This window comes from Eumetopias jubatus, unplaced genomic scaffold (assembly GCF_037043125.1).
Source record: "Eumetopias jubatus isolate StellerSeaLion01/CBP00866 unplaced genomic scaffold, mEumJub1_p1.0 scaffold_2, whole genome shotgun sequence".
Classification (NCBI taxonomy): domain Eukaryota; kingdom Metazoa; phylum Chordata; class Mammalia; order Carnivora; family Otariidae; genus Eumetopias; species Eumetopias jubatus.
The window spans coordinates 171,245,406-171,259,167 of NW_028274808.1; the positions used below are offsets into that span (position 1 = coordinate 171,245,406).

General features: G+C 42.7%; 1 protein-coding gene across 8 annotated transcripts in view; it reads right to left on the minus strand.

Annotated features, from left to right (window-relative positions):
* The window catches only part of TBC1D1 (TBC1 domain family member 1), a 226,308-nt gene that overhangs the window by 111,104 nt on the left and 101,442 nt on the right, over nt 1–13,762 (minus strand). For all 8 annotated transcript variants that reach the window (XM_028090212.2, XM_028090290.2, XM_028090227.2 and 5 more), the window contains 4 exons: nt 7,097–7,615; nt 5,107–5,196; nt 1,577–1,681; nt 918–1,050 (listed from right to left, as the gene is read on the minus strand). In XM_028090212.2, coding sequence (XP_027946013.1) covers nt 918–1,050; nt 1,577–1,681; nt 5,107–5,196; nt 7,097–7,615 — 847 coding nt within the window. The remainder of the gene's footprint in view (nt 1–917; nt 1,051–1,576; nt 1,682–5,106; nt 5,197–7,096; nt 7,616–13,762) is intronic.

The window sequence follows — 13,762 nt, forward strand, 5'->3', positions numbered from 1 at the left end:
CCTCTCACGCCCCGCCTCCCCTGCAGGCCCAGAAATGGAGCATCTCTCCTCCCACCTGAACAAGATTCCCCACCCTCGTTCAGGAGGGATCGCCTCCTTTCTATTCTGACCCACCGGGGCCCTGTGGCTCTGGATTTGCTCAAACCTCCCCAACTGTGCAAAGCTGGGTCAGCTGGCTTTTCCCCCAGCACGGCCTTCTCCTGGGGGGCGGCTCTGAGGGCTGGTAACAGGGAAGGCTTTCCCACACGGGCAGACTCCTGCACTCACTAGTTTCCCCCTAGACTTCACGAGTCCTCGATGTACTTATCCCTAAAGTATACAAATAAACCATCCTCTTTCCTCTCACATGTGAAAGCACCTAGCACAGTGCCTAGTACATCTTAAGTGCTCAACAAACAGTAGCTGCAAATGATCACATTTACCGCGGTTTCTCCCTACACCACATTTCTAGACACTATAGTCGACTCTCAGTCCCTTTTACTCTTTCCCTGTGACTCAGCTGCAACCTGTCTTCTGCCCCCTTCACTCCGTGAGCACTGTTCTGGCAGGGGTTACCGAATACCTTGGACCTGAAACACCTGGTGGAGATTCTGCAGCTCTGACCTTAGCAGATCTCTTCACAGCAACCAACAGGGCTGACCTGACCACTCACAACCTGGATAAATGCTAGGCAGCTGTATCTGTAGTTTCTATTTCTCTACTCCATGACCCTTAGAGTGGCGATGGTAGACGGGGGCATGGCAGTTCATCTTCAAACCCTGAGCACCTAGCACAACAGCTTGGCAAGATACAGGAGACACCCCCCCCCCACCACCACCACCACATGCTGGAAGTTCACCTGTGATCCCTGTGACTAACAGGAGCCTCTCAAGGAACGCAGAGTGCCTCGGTTTTCCTGGAGGGGGGCCGCTACTCACCCTCTATCCGCTCACAGAGCTTGTGCAGGCCCTGCAGGGGGCAGCCCTCACACAGCTGGGCAGGTGCCTTCGCTGTCTGCTGCACGGCAGCCACAGTGAACGCCTGCTTCAGGGTCATCATGATTTCATCAACCTGATCAGAGAGAAGACACAGGGCAGCCAGCAAAACGCCCATTTAAGACGAGTGGGGCTGAGATTTCAGGACTCTGCAAAGACTTAGCATTTTAAGATTTGGCGGGGGGGGGGGGGGGCTATTAATCACCGATGGACAGAAATAATCATAATAACTGCTAGGATTACAGTCTGAGAAACACTACCTAGATGTTCAAAGCTTGTAAAGGAGAAAAGGTAAAAAAATAAAAAATTCAATACTCATGAAAAAGCCAACTCCTCTGGATCATACGTCCAAAATGACATATTTTAATGCTAGGCCAAGGGTAAATGGGAGCAGGTCCTCAAAAACAATGAAAATGGAGGACACATACCCAAATAAGGCTTGCATGTGTACTAGCTAGTTATTAAATAGTCATGGCAGATAATTAAAGCCAAATAACAACACGTCGATGAAGCTCTATGGTTTGCGAAGGAAAGAAAAATCAGTGAGGTTCACATTGCATGTAAGTATGTTTTCCAGGTAAGAGCTGCTTAGTCTCACTTACCAGAGCTTCATTGGTGCACTGAAACACGTAACAGACGAAATGAAAGCCTCCGCCCCCTGAAGACTCTCGGCAGATAAACCCAAAGTGGTCCACATGTCTGATACCCTATTGAAGGCGGGGAAGAGAGGGAGGAGTGTTGAGCGGTATCCGAGTCACAAGTGTCAGAAGGCAACAAGACTTAGGCAGCACGGTCTTCTAGAACACTCTAAAATTATTTCCCAGATTCTTCTAAGGTTCAGTTGATACTGAATGTTACATGAGTTTCAGATGTACAACATGGTAATCTGACAAGTCTGTTACATTATGCCATGCCATGCCCACCCCGAGTGTAGCTCCCATCTACCACCAAGCAACGCCATTACAGTACCACTGACTGTATTCCCAGCACTGTGACCGTTCATCCCTGTGACCTGGGCATTCCATACCTGGAAGCCTGCACACCTCCCACCCCTCTCCCCTCTGGCAACTGTCAGGTTTGTTCTCTATTTGGGTCTATTTCTGCTTTTTCTTCATCTTTCTTGAACTTCTTTCACTTAGCATAATGCCCTCTAGGTCGATCCATGTTGTCCCAAAAGGCAAGATCTCCATCCTATTGATGGCTGAGTAATATTCCATTGGGTATATATACACACCACATCTTCCTCAGCCATTCCTTTATGGACACTTGGATTTCTTCCATATCTTAGCTATTGCAAATAATGCTGCAGTAAAAACACGGATGCATATATCTTTTTGAATTAGTGCTTTTGTTTTCTTTGGGTAAATAGCCAGTAGTGGAATTACCGGATTATATGGTAGTTCTATTTTTAATGTTTTGAGGAACCTCCATGCTGTTCTCCACAGTGCCTGCTCCGGTTTGCATCCCCACCAGCAGTGCACCAAGGGTTCCTTTTTCTCCACATCCTTGCCAGCAAAGCTCACTGTGATTTTGATTTGTATTTCCCTGATGATAAGTGATATTGAGCATCTTTCCATGTGTTCTCTTGGCCATCTGCATGACTTCTTTGGAAAAATGTCTATTCAGGTCCACTGCCCATTTTTTAATTAGATTATTTGGTTTTTTGGTGTTGAGTTGTATAAGTTCTTTACCTATTTTGGATATTAACTCCTCATGGGGTATATCATTTGCACATATCTTTTCTCACTCAGTAAGCTGCTTTTTAATTTTGTTGTTGGTTTCCTTCTCTGCAAAAGCTTTTTATTTTGTTTTAATCCCAATAGTTTATTCTGGCTGTTTCTCTTGCCTGAGGAGATATCTGGAAAATTCTGCAACAGCCAATGTCAAAAGTTACTGCCTATGCTTTCTTCAAGGAGTTTTATGGTTTCATGTTTCACACATTTAGGACTTGAATCCATTTTGAGTTTTTATCTGTGTACAGTATAAGCAAGTGGTCCAGTGTCATTCTTTTATGTAGCTGTCCAGTTTTCCCAGGGCCACTGTTGAAGAGATGGTCTCCCCATTGTATATTCTTGCCTCCTTTGTCATAGATTAATTGACCATACAATCGTGGGTTTATTTCTGGGCTATTCTGTTTCACTGATACATGTGTCTATTTTTGTGCCAGTACCATACTGTTTTGATTACTACAACTTTGTAGTATATATTGAAATCTGGGATTGTGATACCTCCAGTTTTGTTGTTCTCAGGATTGCTTTGGCTTTTTGGGGTCTTTTGTGGTTCTACACGATTTTCTCAGATATTTTAAATATCTAAAAACATCTCTCAAATATGAAGATTAATGTCATTCTACTAAAATATTATTCTGATTACCCCATAAGAACTGAAAAGGAGAATTTTTAATGTTCATTTTAGTAATAAAAAGAAGTACAGAAAAGTGGACACAGAAAAATGAGAACTTTTCCTATGTACTAAAGAATAAAGAATTACTGGGGCGCCTGGGTGGCTCAGTCGTTAATCATCTGCCTTCGGCTCAGGTCACGATCCCAGGGTCCTGGGATCGAGCCCTACATGGGGCTCCCTGCTCGGCGGGAAGCCTGCTTCTCCCTCTCCCACTCCCCCTGCTTGTGTTCCCTCTCCCTGTGTCTCTCTCTGTCAAATAAATAAAATCTTTAAAAAAAATTACTTTGAAAATCAAAAGTAGACAAAAGGTTATTGAAGAAACACAACTATGAACACACATGCACACACACACGCAAACATAGACACAAAGGTTTTAAAAAAAAAGATTTAAAACCTATTTGTACTCTCCTACAAAAACAAACAGGTAAGTCCTGAAGTATACTGGTATGAAGGATGAGTCAAGAATTATACACACAAAGAGCACAGAAGCTTTTAAATGTAAGCTATTAAGGCTAAGGCTGCACACCATAGTTTCCTAAGAACTCTTCTCAGTAAATATGTAAACTTGTCTTAGAAGTATCAGCTAAGAGGCACCGTGATGCAGATAAGACACAGCCCATAAATATTAATACGTGAGCGTCTCCAGAAAGCACCAGCATGCAGAGATACGAGTGCCAATAACTTGAAATTCAAGTCCTCATGTACACTTGTGTAAGCTGCACCCTTCAGGAAAGAATAAACTGTTACATGAAAAAGCAAACCTTAAACATTAACATTTCAATAAAAATAGCAGCAAATCGAGATTAAATTCCATGGATCATCTCACTTTCAGGTTGAACATTTTCCAATAAATGGGCAATCACTGACATATTCTGGCATCTCAATCCATGTTCTCACAGCAAGGTAAGCACCTGCTAGACATTCGTTCTCCAGGGAATAGGATTTGGAAAAATTTATTTTGTAAATGGTTCCCTAGTCAACTATAAAAGAAGCATTGTTTATTTTCACATTTTGGGAAATGGATTCAAAAGGGATTTTTTTTTTTTAATGTAGAATCATGTTATAAATCAGCAATGAGATTTTCATTACATCTTATTAATTATGAGAAAATGGAAACGAGGAAGTAAGAAGTCAGAGTTTTAAAATACAGCCAAACAATAACTTTAAGTGATCTCCTATTTGCTAGGAAGACCCTGAGTACAACTGACATAACTCACTATAATTGATTCTCCAAAATCTCTCTATGAAACACACCTTGGGAGATTATCAAGAAAGAACTCAAGTAGACGAGGAAAGCATCCTTAAAGAGATTCACTATTTTAAGAAAGAATAATGACTCGTACCCAAAAAGAAGAATTTTTATAAAGTAGAAATGAGCATTTAAAAATATTTGTGTGTATGTATGAATGTATAAATAAGACATGCACGCAGACCCACGCATATACATCTGGAATTTGTGACTACAGAACATTACCACCAATAACTGAAAAAAGAAAAGTACATCTATTTTCTCCAGTAGATCTACTGTTGCTAATAGCGAACTTAATTTCAAAATTATACGTATATTTTGCCTTAATATACCAAATGAAAGGAGAAATGCCAGGATCACAAATCAAGTATACCTAGAAGGCATACATCTTGTGACGTTTTAGCACTTCTGTTGAATGACAGATAGAAGAATTCATTAAAAATGCAAATGCAAATGAGGCAATAACCCAGCTCCATTTACCTGAGAGCAAAAGGATATCTCCTTAAAATTTTTCTCCAATGCTATTTTTTTGGTGTCAGGACTGATGAGGTAAACTTCAGATTGGCCAATCTTAAAAGACAAAAAAAGAAACTAGTTTTTCATGAAAGTTGAATTCAATTTTATTATACATTCTCATTCTGTGACCTATGAAAATATACACTAAAAGGGACAAGCTGCTATATGATTCTGACAATTTCAATGTGGACAATCACCTCCAGAGGCTTCAGTTTACCCTACAGATTTCGTAGCACAAGACACCTGCTAATACGTTCACCCACATAAGACAGCAGGCTTCTTTGAGATCAAAGAACCAAATATCCAAAACTTAACAACGAAACCACAGATACCACATCTCCCCTTTATAAGGAAGTGACATTTCTATAAAAAGTAAAGCTTCCAGAAAACAAAAGCTCTCCTTTTGAAACTTCCAAACACTTTCTATTAACTGTTTTACTGAAAAGTCTTTTAAAATTATTAAAATAACCTACCATTTGTTGAGTACCTAACTACGTGTTAGGCATTCAAATACTACTTACCTGACTTCTTAAAGTTAGAGCATTAGCATAGTTAACACTGTCTTACAGCCTTGAGTCAGCGTAATGAACTCCATTCTAGCAGAGGACTGTGTTGCAACAGCCCATCCCTCCCTCAGAGCCTTTCACTTGCTGCTCCCTGAACCCAGGATACTCCAACTAGAAGAACATCTAGTTGGCCACACTGAACCTCTGCTCAACGAAAATCACTTCCTCCTAGAAGCCTTCCCGGAATCCCCAGATGTTCTCACAACATCCTCTACTTCTCCTTTGTGGCACTGAGCACAACTGTAATGAGACAATTACTTGAACACTCAGTTGTCAATCCCCCTTACTGGAATCTAAATTCGGCGTGGGCAGAGACCAGGGCTGTCTTGTTCACCGCTGTTATTACTAGCATGTTGCAAGGAACCCTGTACACAGCAGTCACACACCAAGTACTTGAACATACATGTGCCGAGCAGCTTTCACAATAACACCAAGAGTTTTTTCTTTTTAAATATACATCACAGACTAAAGCACAAGCCTGAGTGCTTAGCATTCTTTTCAGTACATGACGAAAAGAGGAAGAAAAGGCCCTATTTACCCACTGACACATCATCTTCATCTTAAACCTGCTTACATCCAACATGGCCTTAACCTAAGTAGCAGCTTCCTTACCCGTTGGCCACCTCACTGCTCTGAGTTAGGCACAAGAACATTATACTCATGGTAATTTTGCTCTCTCTAGAATACCAGTCATGACATTCTAGAAGTTCCCTAGATCATCAGAGGCCAGCTCACTGCTGGCAAGGCCCCGGGCAGGCCCATTCAAAGGAGCCCAGAGTAGCACAAAACCCAGGAACCCCAAGTGCCAAGGACAGCTTCCCTGTCCATTCCTTTTCTGGCACTTGGCTATCAGTTCACCAAACCTCTTCCAGAAAAAAGGGAGTAACAGTTGGCTAAACTATTATTTCACTTTGGGTATAAATTTCAAATACCATCTTATCCCCAAATCCAATTATCCTGATTAACAAAGGATAAATGTTTTATAATAAATTAATAGAAACAGTAAAGAGGGAGTATTTTCGAACTAAAAGATTCTGTCGAAATATATTACTTGAAATTAATATACTTTAAAAAATCCTTTCGGGGGCCTCTTTTACATCTGTGCCCCGTTGCTTCCAATGAAAAGGTCTCTTTCAACTAAGTGGGGGGGGTGGTAGAGATAAAAACAAACAAGGATAGAAGATGGATTCTCTTTAGGTTTCCAACGATGATTTTAAAGGCCTAGGACTAAAGTAAGGATTTTATCCTGAGAAAAGGATTATTCACAATAAAAATACACAGATTCACACATAAATTCAAAAGCAATTTGCTACAAATCCTTGCTCAATAAAGCAGGTTGAACATGGATCTCACACTGGGGATAAGCCTGGGGCTTGATGATATTTTACCGTGAAGAGCATAGTTCGATTTTCCTCAATATCTGTCGGCTGCACAATATTGTGTCCACTAATGAGGTGGTTCTCAATGTCGTTTTCCTCAAAGGAGCTGAAAAAACTACTACTTCGAAGGCTTCCATCTTGAAACTCCTTCTTAAAGGCCAACGAGCGCAGCCCAGGCTGGGAGAAGGATTTGCGCATGGGCCTCCGGCCCTGCTCGCCGTTCCCCACTGGCTGGAGCACAGACCGGAACTTCTCCGTGAAGGAAAGGCCTCCCGCGGGATTTGGGGTTTCAGAATTCTGGGAGACCAAGTTAAATTCGGCTTTCCTGTTGCAACTGACGTGGTTGAACTTCTCAATGCACTCGTCGATCAGGGCCGGAGGGGCCTTCTTGTGAGCCACTGTCACGCGGCCACAGAAGAGCACCTCAAACTTCTTGGCAAATGTGTCATCAAACTCGGACGGGCAATGGAGCTCCTCCTGCCGGGCAATCTTCCCGGCCTGGCGGATGGAGCTGATGATCTCAGGCACCTGCCAGGAAAGTAAGAATGTTACTTGGAACCTGCAGTAGATGGTACTCCCACCCTGGCGCACATGCGCCCGCGCACACACCCACACCCACACCCACACCCCCACACCCCCACCCCCACCCCCACCCCCACACCCACACCCACACACGGCATGACTGTACAAGCAGCCTACGCTCTGCTCTCCCCGAGCGCCCCACCGCATGCTCCGTGGCACTGAAGTAGGAGCCCATGGGAACCTGAGACTGTAGACGCCTTCCCATGAGAGGGAAATGCACCAGTTTCACAGACAGGAGAAGAGGAACAATATTTATTAAGCACCTCTTTCGTGCCAGGGACTATGCCAGAGGATTCACATGTCCACAACACTCCACAAGGTTAAGTGACTAGCCCACGGACATGCAGTCCAACGTGGCAAGTCTCGGAGTCCACCCCGGCTTAGTCCCACTGCAAAGCCACAGTCCTCTCCGCAGCTTCCGTCACCTCCTTAAGAGGTCTGTCTCCAATGGGACTCACCAAAACAATATGCGATTTTTCTCGATTTCACAGCAGTGTGTCTCAGAGAGCCCTCCACAGTAAATGGGTCAGATGAGGATGACAGGTGAAGACTGAAATTATCATATAAAACCTTTCTTCAAATCACATCGTTATTTTTTCTTCAAGGACAAATGGCAATTGATTACTTAGTTCTCGGTTTCCTAACAGTTAGCTGGTAATGACTACAGAGCTAGGGGGCTTTAACCACGGAGTGAGCAACCAAAACAGTGTCATTATCATGGCAACACACAGGCGCTTCTTCCCACACAGACTCCAAAGCCTTCGGGGTCCGTGCAGAGCCGTGACCAAGAGAATGAACAAAAGGGTCTCGCATGCCATCATCGTCCCTACTGCTATACCCTCTCATCAGGAGCTTCTGACAAGGGCCTTCAAGGTGGCAGTGGACATGAAGATGAATCCGTGACCGCAGTAAGTATGTATGTGATCACTGAGATGAGGTACAGCCGCGGCACTGAAACAAGACAGGCACGAATTCAATCTTCACAAGGAAGGACCTGGTTTTCGTTAGGACCTAACACCCAAAGCATTTTTTTTCTATGTAAGAAAATTCAATTTAAAGCCCAATACCCAGAGGCTCGAAGTCTTCTAACAACATTATAGAAGAAAGAACAGCAACAAAAAACCCGTTAACAATTCAAAGATCAACATATACAGTAAAGGGACATGGTTGTATATTTAAAATGTATGCTTCCATTCTATAAGACCCAATGACTCAAGATTTTTCTCTTTGTGATTTCCTATCAAGTATGTCTTAAAGACAGTATCTCTGCCATAAAGATCATGATACATCCTCCCAAGGTATTTTATCATGCAAAGAGTTAAAATATATTTAGCTAGAGTCTGTATTTTAAAAATTGATTACTGAAGCATACGAGCTAAACAGTACTAGATAAGCCAAAATCTCAACATCCGTCGAGCATGTATGTGCACTATTTGCTTGTGCCACAGCACACTCCCTGCCCAACTACACATCCCATGGAAGCCTGAAAATGGTTAATATAAAAGAAGGGAGGACAGAGAGAAGAGGGAGGGAGGAAGCCTAGGTTCCATTCACCATTCACACCTTTGCCAACAAGTCTATAGGACTATCGGACATTGGTAAGAACTGCCTCAGTTTCTTAAAAAAAAAAAGCTTTTAAGATTTTTCAGGTAAAAGTTATTTTTGTGAAGTAAAGAATTTTCAAAGAAAAATAACCAATTCATGCAAGTAAAGAACCTCACCACTTTTCTGAACAAGTCTATGAAATTATTTTATCAGGCGTCCCATGAATCTTCCCCAATATTAAGCGTACTCTGAACAGAAAAGTCTTACACAGGCTCCTGAGGTTTGTTAAAATAAGTGTCATTTCTATATCTGGGTCTTTCACTGCATCTGAGGTAATGGTGTCTTTCATTAAATAATCAAACGCAGAGAAAATGTGTGAAGTCGTGTGAATTTACAGTGACTCGATGGTAAATGGCAGAGAGAGAAGACAGACCCAAAGTAGAGAATCTGATTGCTCCCTCACTTCCCACGGCCAGAAGAGGCTGAAGAGCACAGCTCTTCCTTGGTCGGGGTGGAGGCTGTGGAAGTTTTTCCAACCGCCAGTCTTTCCTACACACTAATCACAACCTTTAGGAGGCAGGTTTAGTCAAAGCCCAGTGCCCCCTCTCCGTGCCCTGGTGAACTGTAACATGGGCATAAAGGAGAAAACAGGGGTTAAAAAGAATCACTGGGACCCTGACAAGAACATAACCATCTCAGAGTATTTGACAGCATATCGCCAAACATAGGTTCAGCAATAAACTGTCAACAATTAAAAATCTAAAGTTTTAAAATTACCATAAGTAAAACAGGAGACTTTTTCAATAAAAAACGGACTCCACCTGTGTGTAAGTTTGTAAATCTGTATTGAGAGTGTAGTTCCCTTTACCAGAATGGCCTGGAGCACTATTTCTCAAAAAATGAAGGCATAATACCCATTTGTGATGAAATGCTGAATTCTCCATTCTTTTAACTTTGTCCTGGACTCACCTACGGGGTTACTTGTCACATGAGGGGACAGAGTCATTTACTTCATTTTATTTCCAAACATTTCTCTAGGTATCACTAGATGCCAGGAGGTAGGGATCCAGAAGCAGGAGATGGAAGCAAGGCAGTCCTGCCCGGCGGGAGTGGGGCCCCAAGGGAGGCTTAGTTAGAACGTTTACAGTATTGAGATGGGGTCTGGGGGAGCCTGGACAAAGATAGGAGTCGAGAGAAAAGCTGAATAAAAGCTTAGAGAAGACAGAATACACAAGATTTGGCGGCTATCTGGATGGGGGAGTTGAGGGCAAGGAAGCCAGCAGGTGACTTGCAGAGTCAGCCTCAAACTGCGTGAGCAGGGAACACAGAAGGAGCAGGTTTGGGGAGACGACATGAGGAGTTTGGCTTGTGTACATGTTAAGACCAGGAGGACTTGAAAGTAAAGGCATCCAGCGGGCAGCTGGGCAGCCGGGCAGCTGGGCCTGGAGTCCAAGACAGGAGATGTAGGCTGGGACGCCAGCAGCCCACGTGCAAGAGTGGCTGCCACCTGGGAACAGAAAAAGGCAAAGTAAAGGAAGAAGGCAGGGATGGGAGCGTAGGCCACACCAATGCTTCAGACATAAAGAAACTGGGGGATGGAAGGCAGAGGAGGAGGGCGGGGGAGCGGTCAAGGATGACGTCAGAATGTCAACCAAGGGCGAGGGGCCACTGAGAATCAGAAGCTGTTGAAGTTGGCAGCTTACAGAGATATGTAAAAAGAAAGAAAGGGGTGATGCCAATAGTAACCCCTAAAATAAGCAAACAACTGAAAAGTGTCTCAAGGTAAAACTGCAGGCTCTGAGAACATAAACTTCAAGTTACAATATTGACCGCAAATACACTGACCCTGTTCTGGCAAATACACTGAGGACGGTGGAGTTTATTCCCACTGATACGATCTGGGTACTTCTAACAAAATCTTTTTTTAGTATAGTCAGCAATAATATCTACGTCATTTCTGATCACAGAGAAGCAGATAGAGTAAATTAAAGCTATCTACAGCAAAAACAAGACCTGAAAAGCATTATACTGGCATAAATTCAATAAGGGTTTGAGATTTTATTTCCTTGTACGTTGGGAATCACAACAAAAAACAATGTTAATTAAAATGAATCACCAGTAATAAAAAAAAGGCCAAGTTTAGACATAAAATTTATTAAACTGCACTTCTGTCAACCTATGAGTTTATACTAATGCTCCTTTTTAAAGTAAAGCTGCACTATTTCACAATCAAAACAACTTTCTTTCAAATTCACATACTAAAAAAGCATGGTATATATGTATGTTGTTTCTGCAGCAGGCTTAAGTGAATACTGTTTTTATAAGTCACCAGAAAATGATACTTAGTGTAAGAGAACTAGAAACATTCATTTCTGTAAATAAAGTCTTTATTTCAACATTTGGGTCAACTTTTTTGGTAAGGATTTAGGGATTTTAAAGGATTATAAACACACTGCAAGTGTAATTTTACTCACAAGGACTAAGGAAAGAGCTTCTAAAACAGTATTTAGAATGAAAAGTCATTTTACTTTACATTTATATTTGCTTTGCTGCCAACTGGTAACAAATAAATATTAAATGAATCTGAAGAAGCCCGGATTTGTATTTAAAATTGTAGCATTTTTTTCCTGTTATTTAACAGTAAGACATTCCCAAACTGCAAAAATATGGCAGGCCACGCTGTGCTTTGTCCCTTAGATGAAATGTTCTCTTATGGCAAAAAGTTAAAACAAGCACTTCTAGGAGAAAATTATTCTGCATAATTATTTTCCAGAAGAAACAGACTTGTGTTTCATTTGTGTTGGTCAGGAGTGGTTTTTACGTCCGTTGGTCAGAAACAAGGTAAATGTAAGGGAAGAAAATGAAATTAAATCAAGTATTTTCCTCTGTTTTACATGCCTTAAATTTAATACAAAACACTTAAGGCAACATCTTACGAGTGCTCACGACTTAATAAAGAGACTAAAACAGCTGTCTGACCCCATCCGGATACAACACATGTCGGCACCCATGTTGCCCAAGAGCGCAGTCTACAGAACCTAGATTCAACACAGAGATGTGAGTACACCTCATACAGGGAGGAAGACGGGATTCTTCTGACCGGAGAGGCTCGCAGTCTAGGGAGTAAGGGACACTCTACATATGTGATTTCCAGTATAAAGTGGCAGACGCGAAAACACAAACAAGAGCAAAGGGACTAAAGGCTGGTCCTGAGGAGAGGCCTCTCCTACCTGCCCACTGGCTTTGGATCCTCAGGGTGAACTAATGCCTCGACTCCTACTTTACGCTTACAACTAGCCCAAGGTCAGTCTCAAGGGGTAGGTCTTCCCGAAAGAGAGACCAGCCGCGCTCATGAGCTGACTGAGGCGGCATCTGGCGCCTGAGAATTGTTAACGACTGCTGGCCCCTAACACAGGGCACCCGCCTCCTTCATCCTTCCCCTTCTATCCTCTGGGTCTTGCTCTTTCCTCTTACGCAAAACAGAAGGGGAATTCAGCTTCCCCAGTTCTGAAATGGCAAATGCGACAAACTCTTAGCTGTCAAACCCCATGAAAAGAGTCCCTGCAAACACAAAACCCAACATCCTACTCCAAAATAATCATTTGAAAGGTTCACTACAACCTTTTGAGGCAAGCAACATGTTTCTGCAAATGTTTAAAACAATGAGACACAAATCCAACCTAAGTGATTTAACAGCTGCAGGAGCCAACCAAAGCGGGTGGGAGAAGGTCAGCAAGGAAGACTGAGAGAAAGGAGCTTCTGGAAGACTGTGAAGTTGCTTTGTAACTCTCCTAAAACAAAGTTTAAAAAAGGCAAAACACTTTGATTGGTTAGCAGAGATACTGACAGAAATCATGGAATAAATCACTGAATGTTCAACCTGAGAACTTAAGCCCTCAAAGTCCAATCCTCCTCAGTGAATGCCCTGGCTCTCAACTCAAACAGGGCTGCGCGTGAGAACTGCCCCAAAGCGCGTGAGAACTGCCCTGCCCCAGCCTAGAAGCAGCAGCCTGTTGGGAGGTGGGGCCCTAGCATCCGCAGTGTTCAGAGGCGCTAGGCAGTCCTGCCGGGCAGCACCTCTGAGGTACCCATCACCTGTCCCCCTCGTGTCTCCCTCCTCGCCCTGTTCCCACACAATTATACCCAAACCCTATTTGATTACTAAGGCCCCCGGCAAGCTGTGAGCTTCAGCAGCACTGAAGCAGCCCGACTGCACAGATCCACACCATGCTTGGGGCAGAGACAAACAAACTAGCCAAGACAAAACAGAAAAAAATCACCACACAGATACTTGACAAGCTGTTCATACCATTTAAGGGCAAATTTGGTTTGCAAATAAATTCACTGCATCTCTGAAGTCTCAGCTCATTAAATACATAGGTGTGAATGTCCTATAAGAAATGCTACTCTATAATTTTGATCAAAGTTTATATCAAAATAATCTCTCGAAGATTAAGAAATGCTCACAAATATAATGAATTAGCAGTTAATCACAGCAATCCCCCATATTAGTTATGCATGTTACATAATCTTTGCAAAGGGACACTG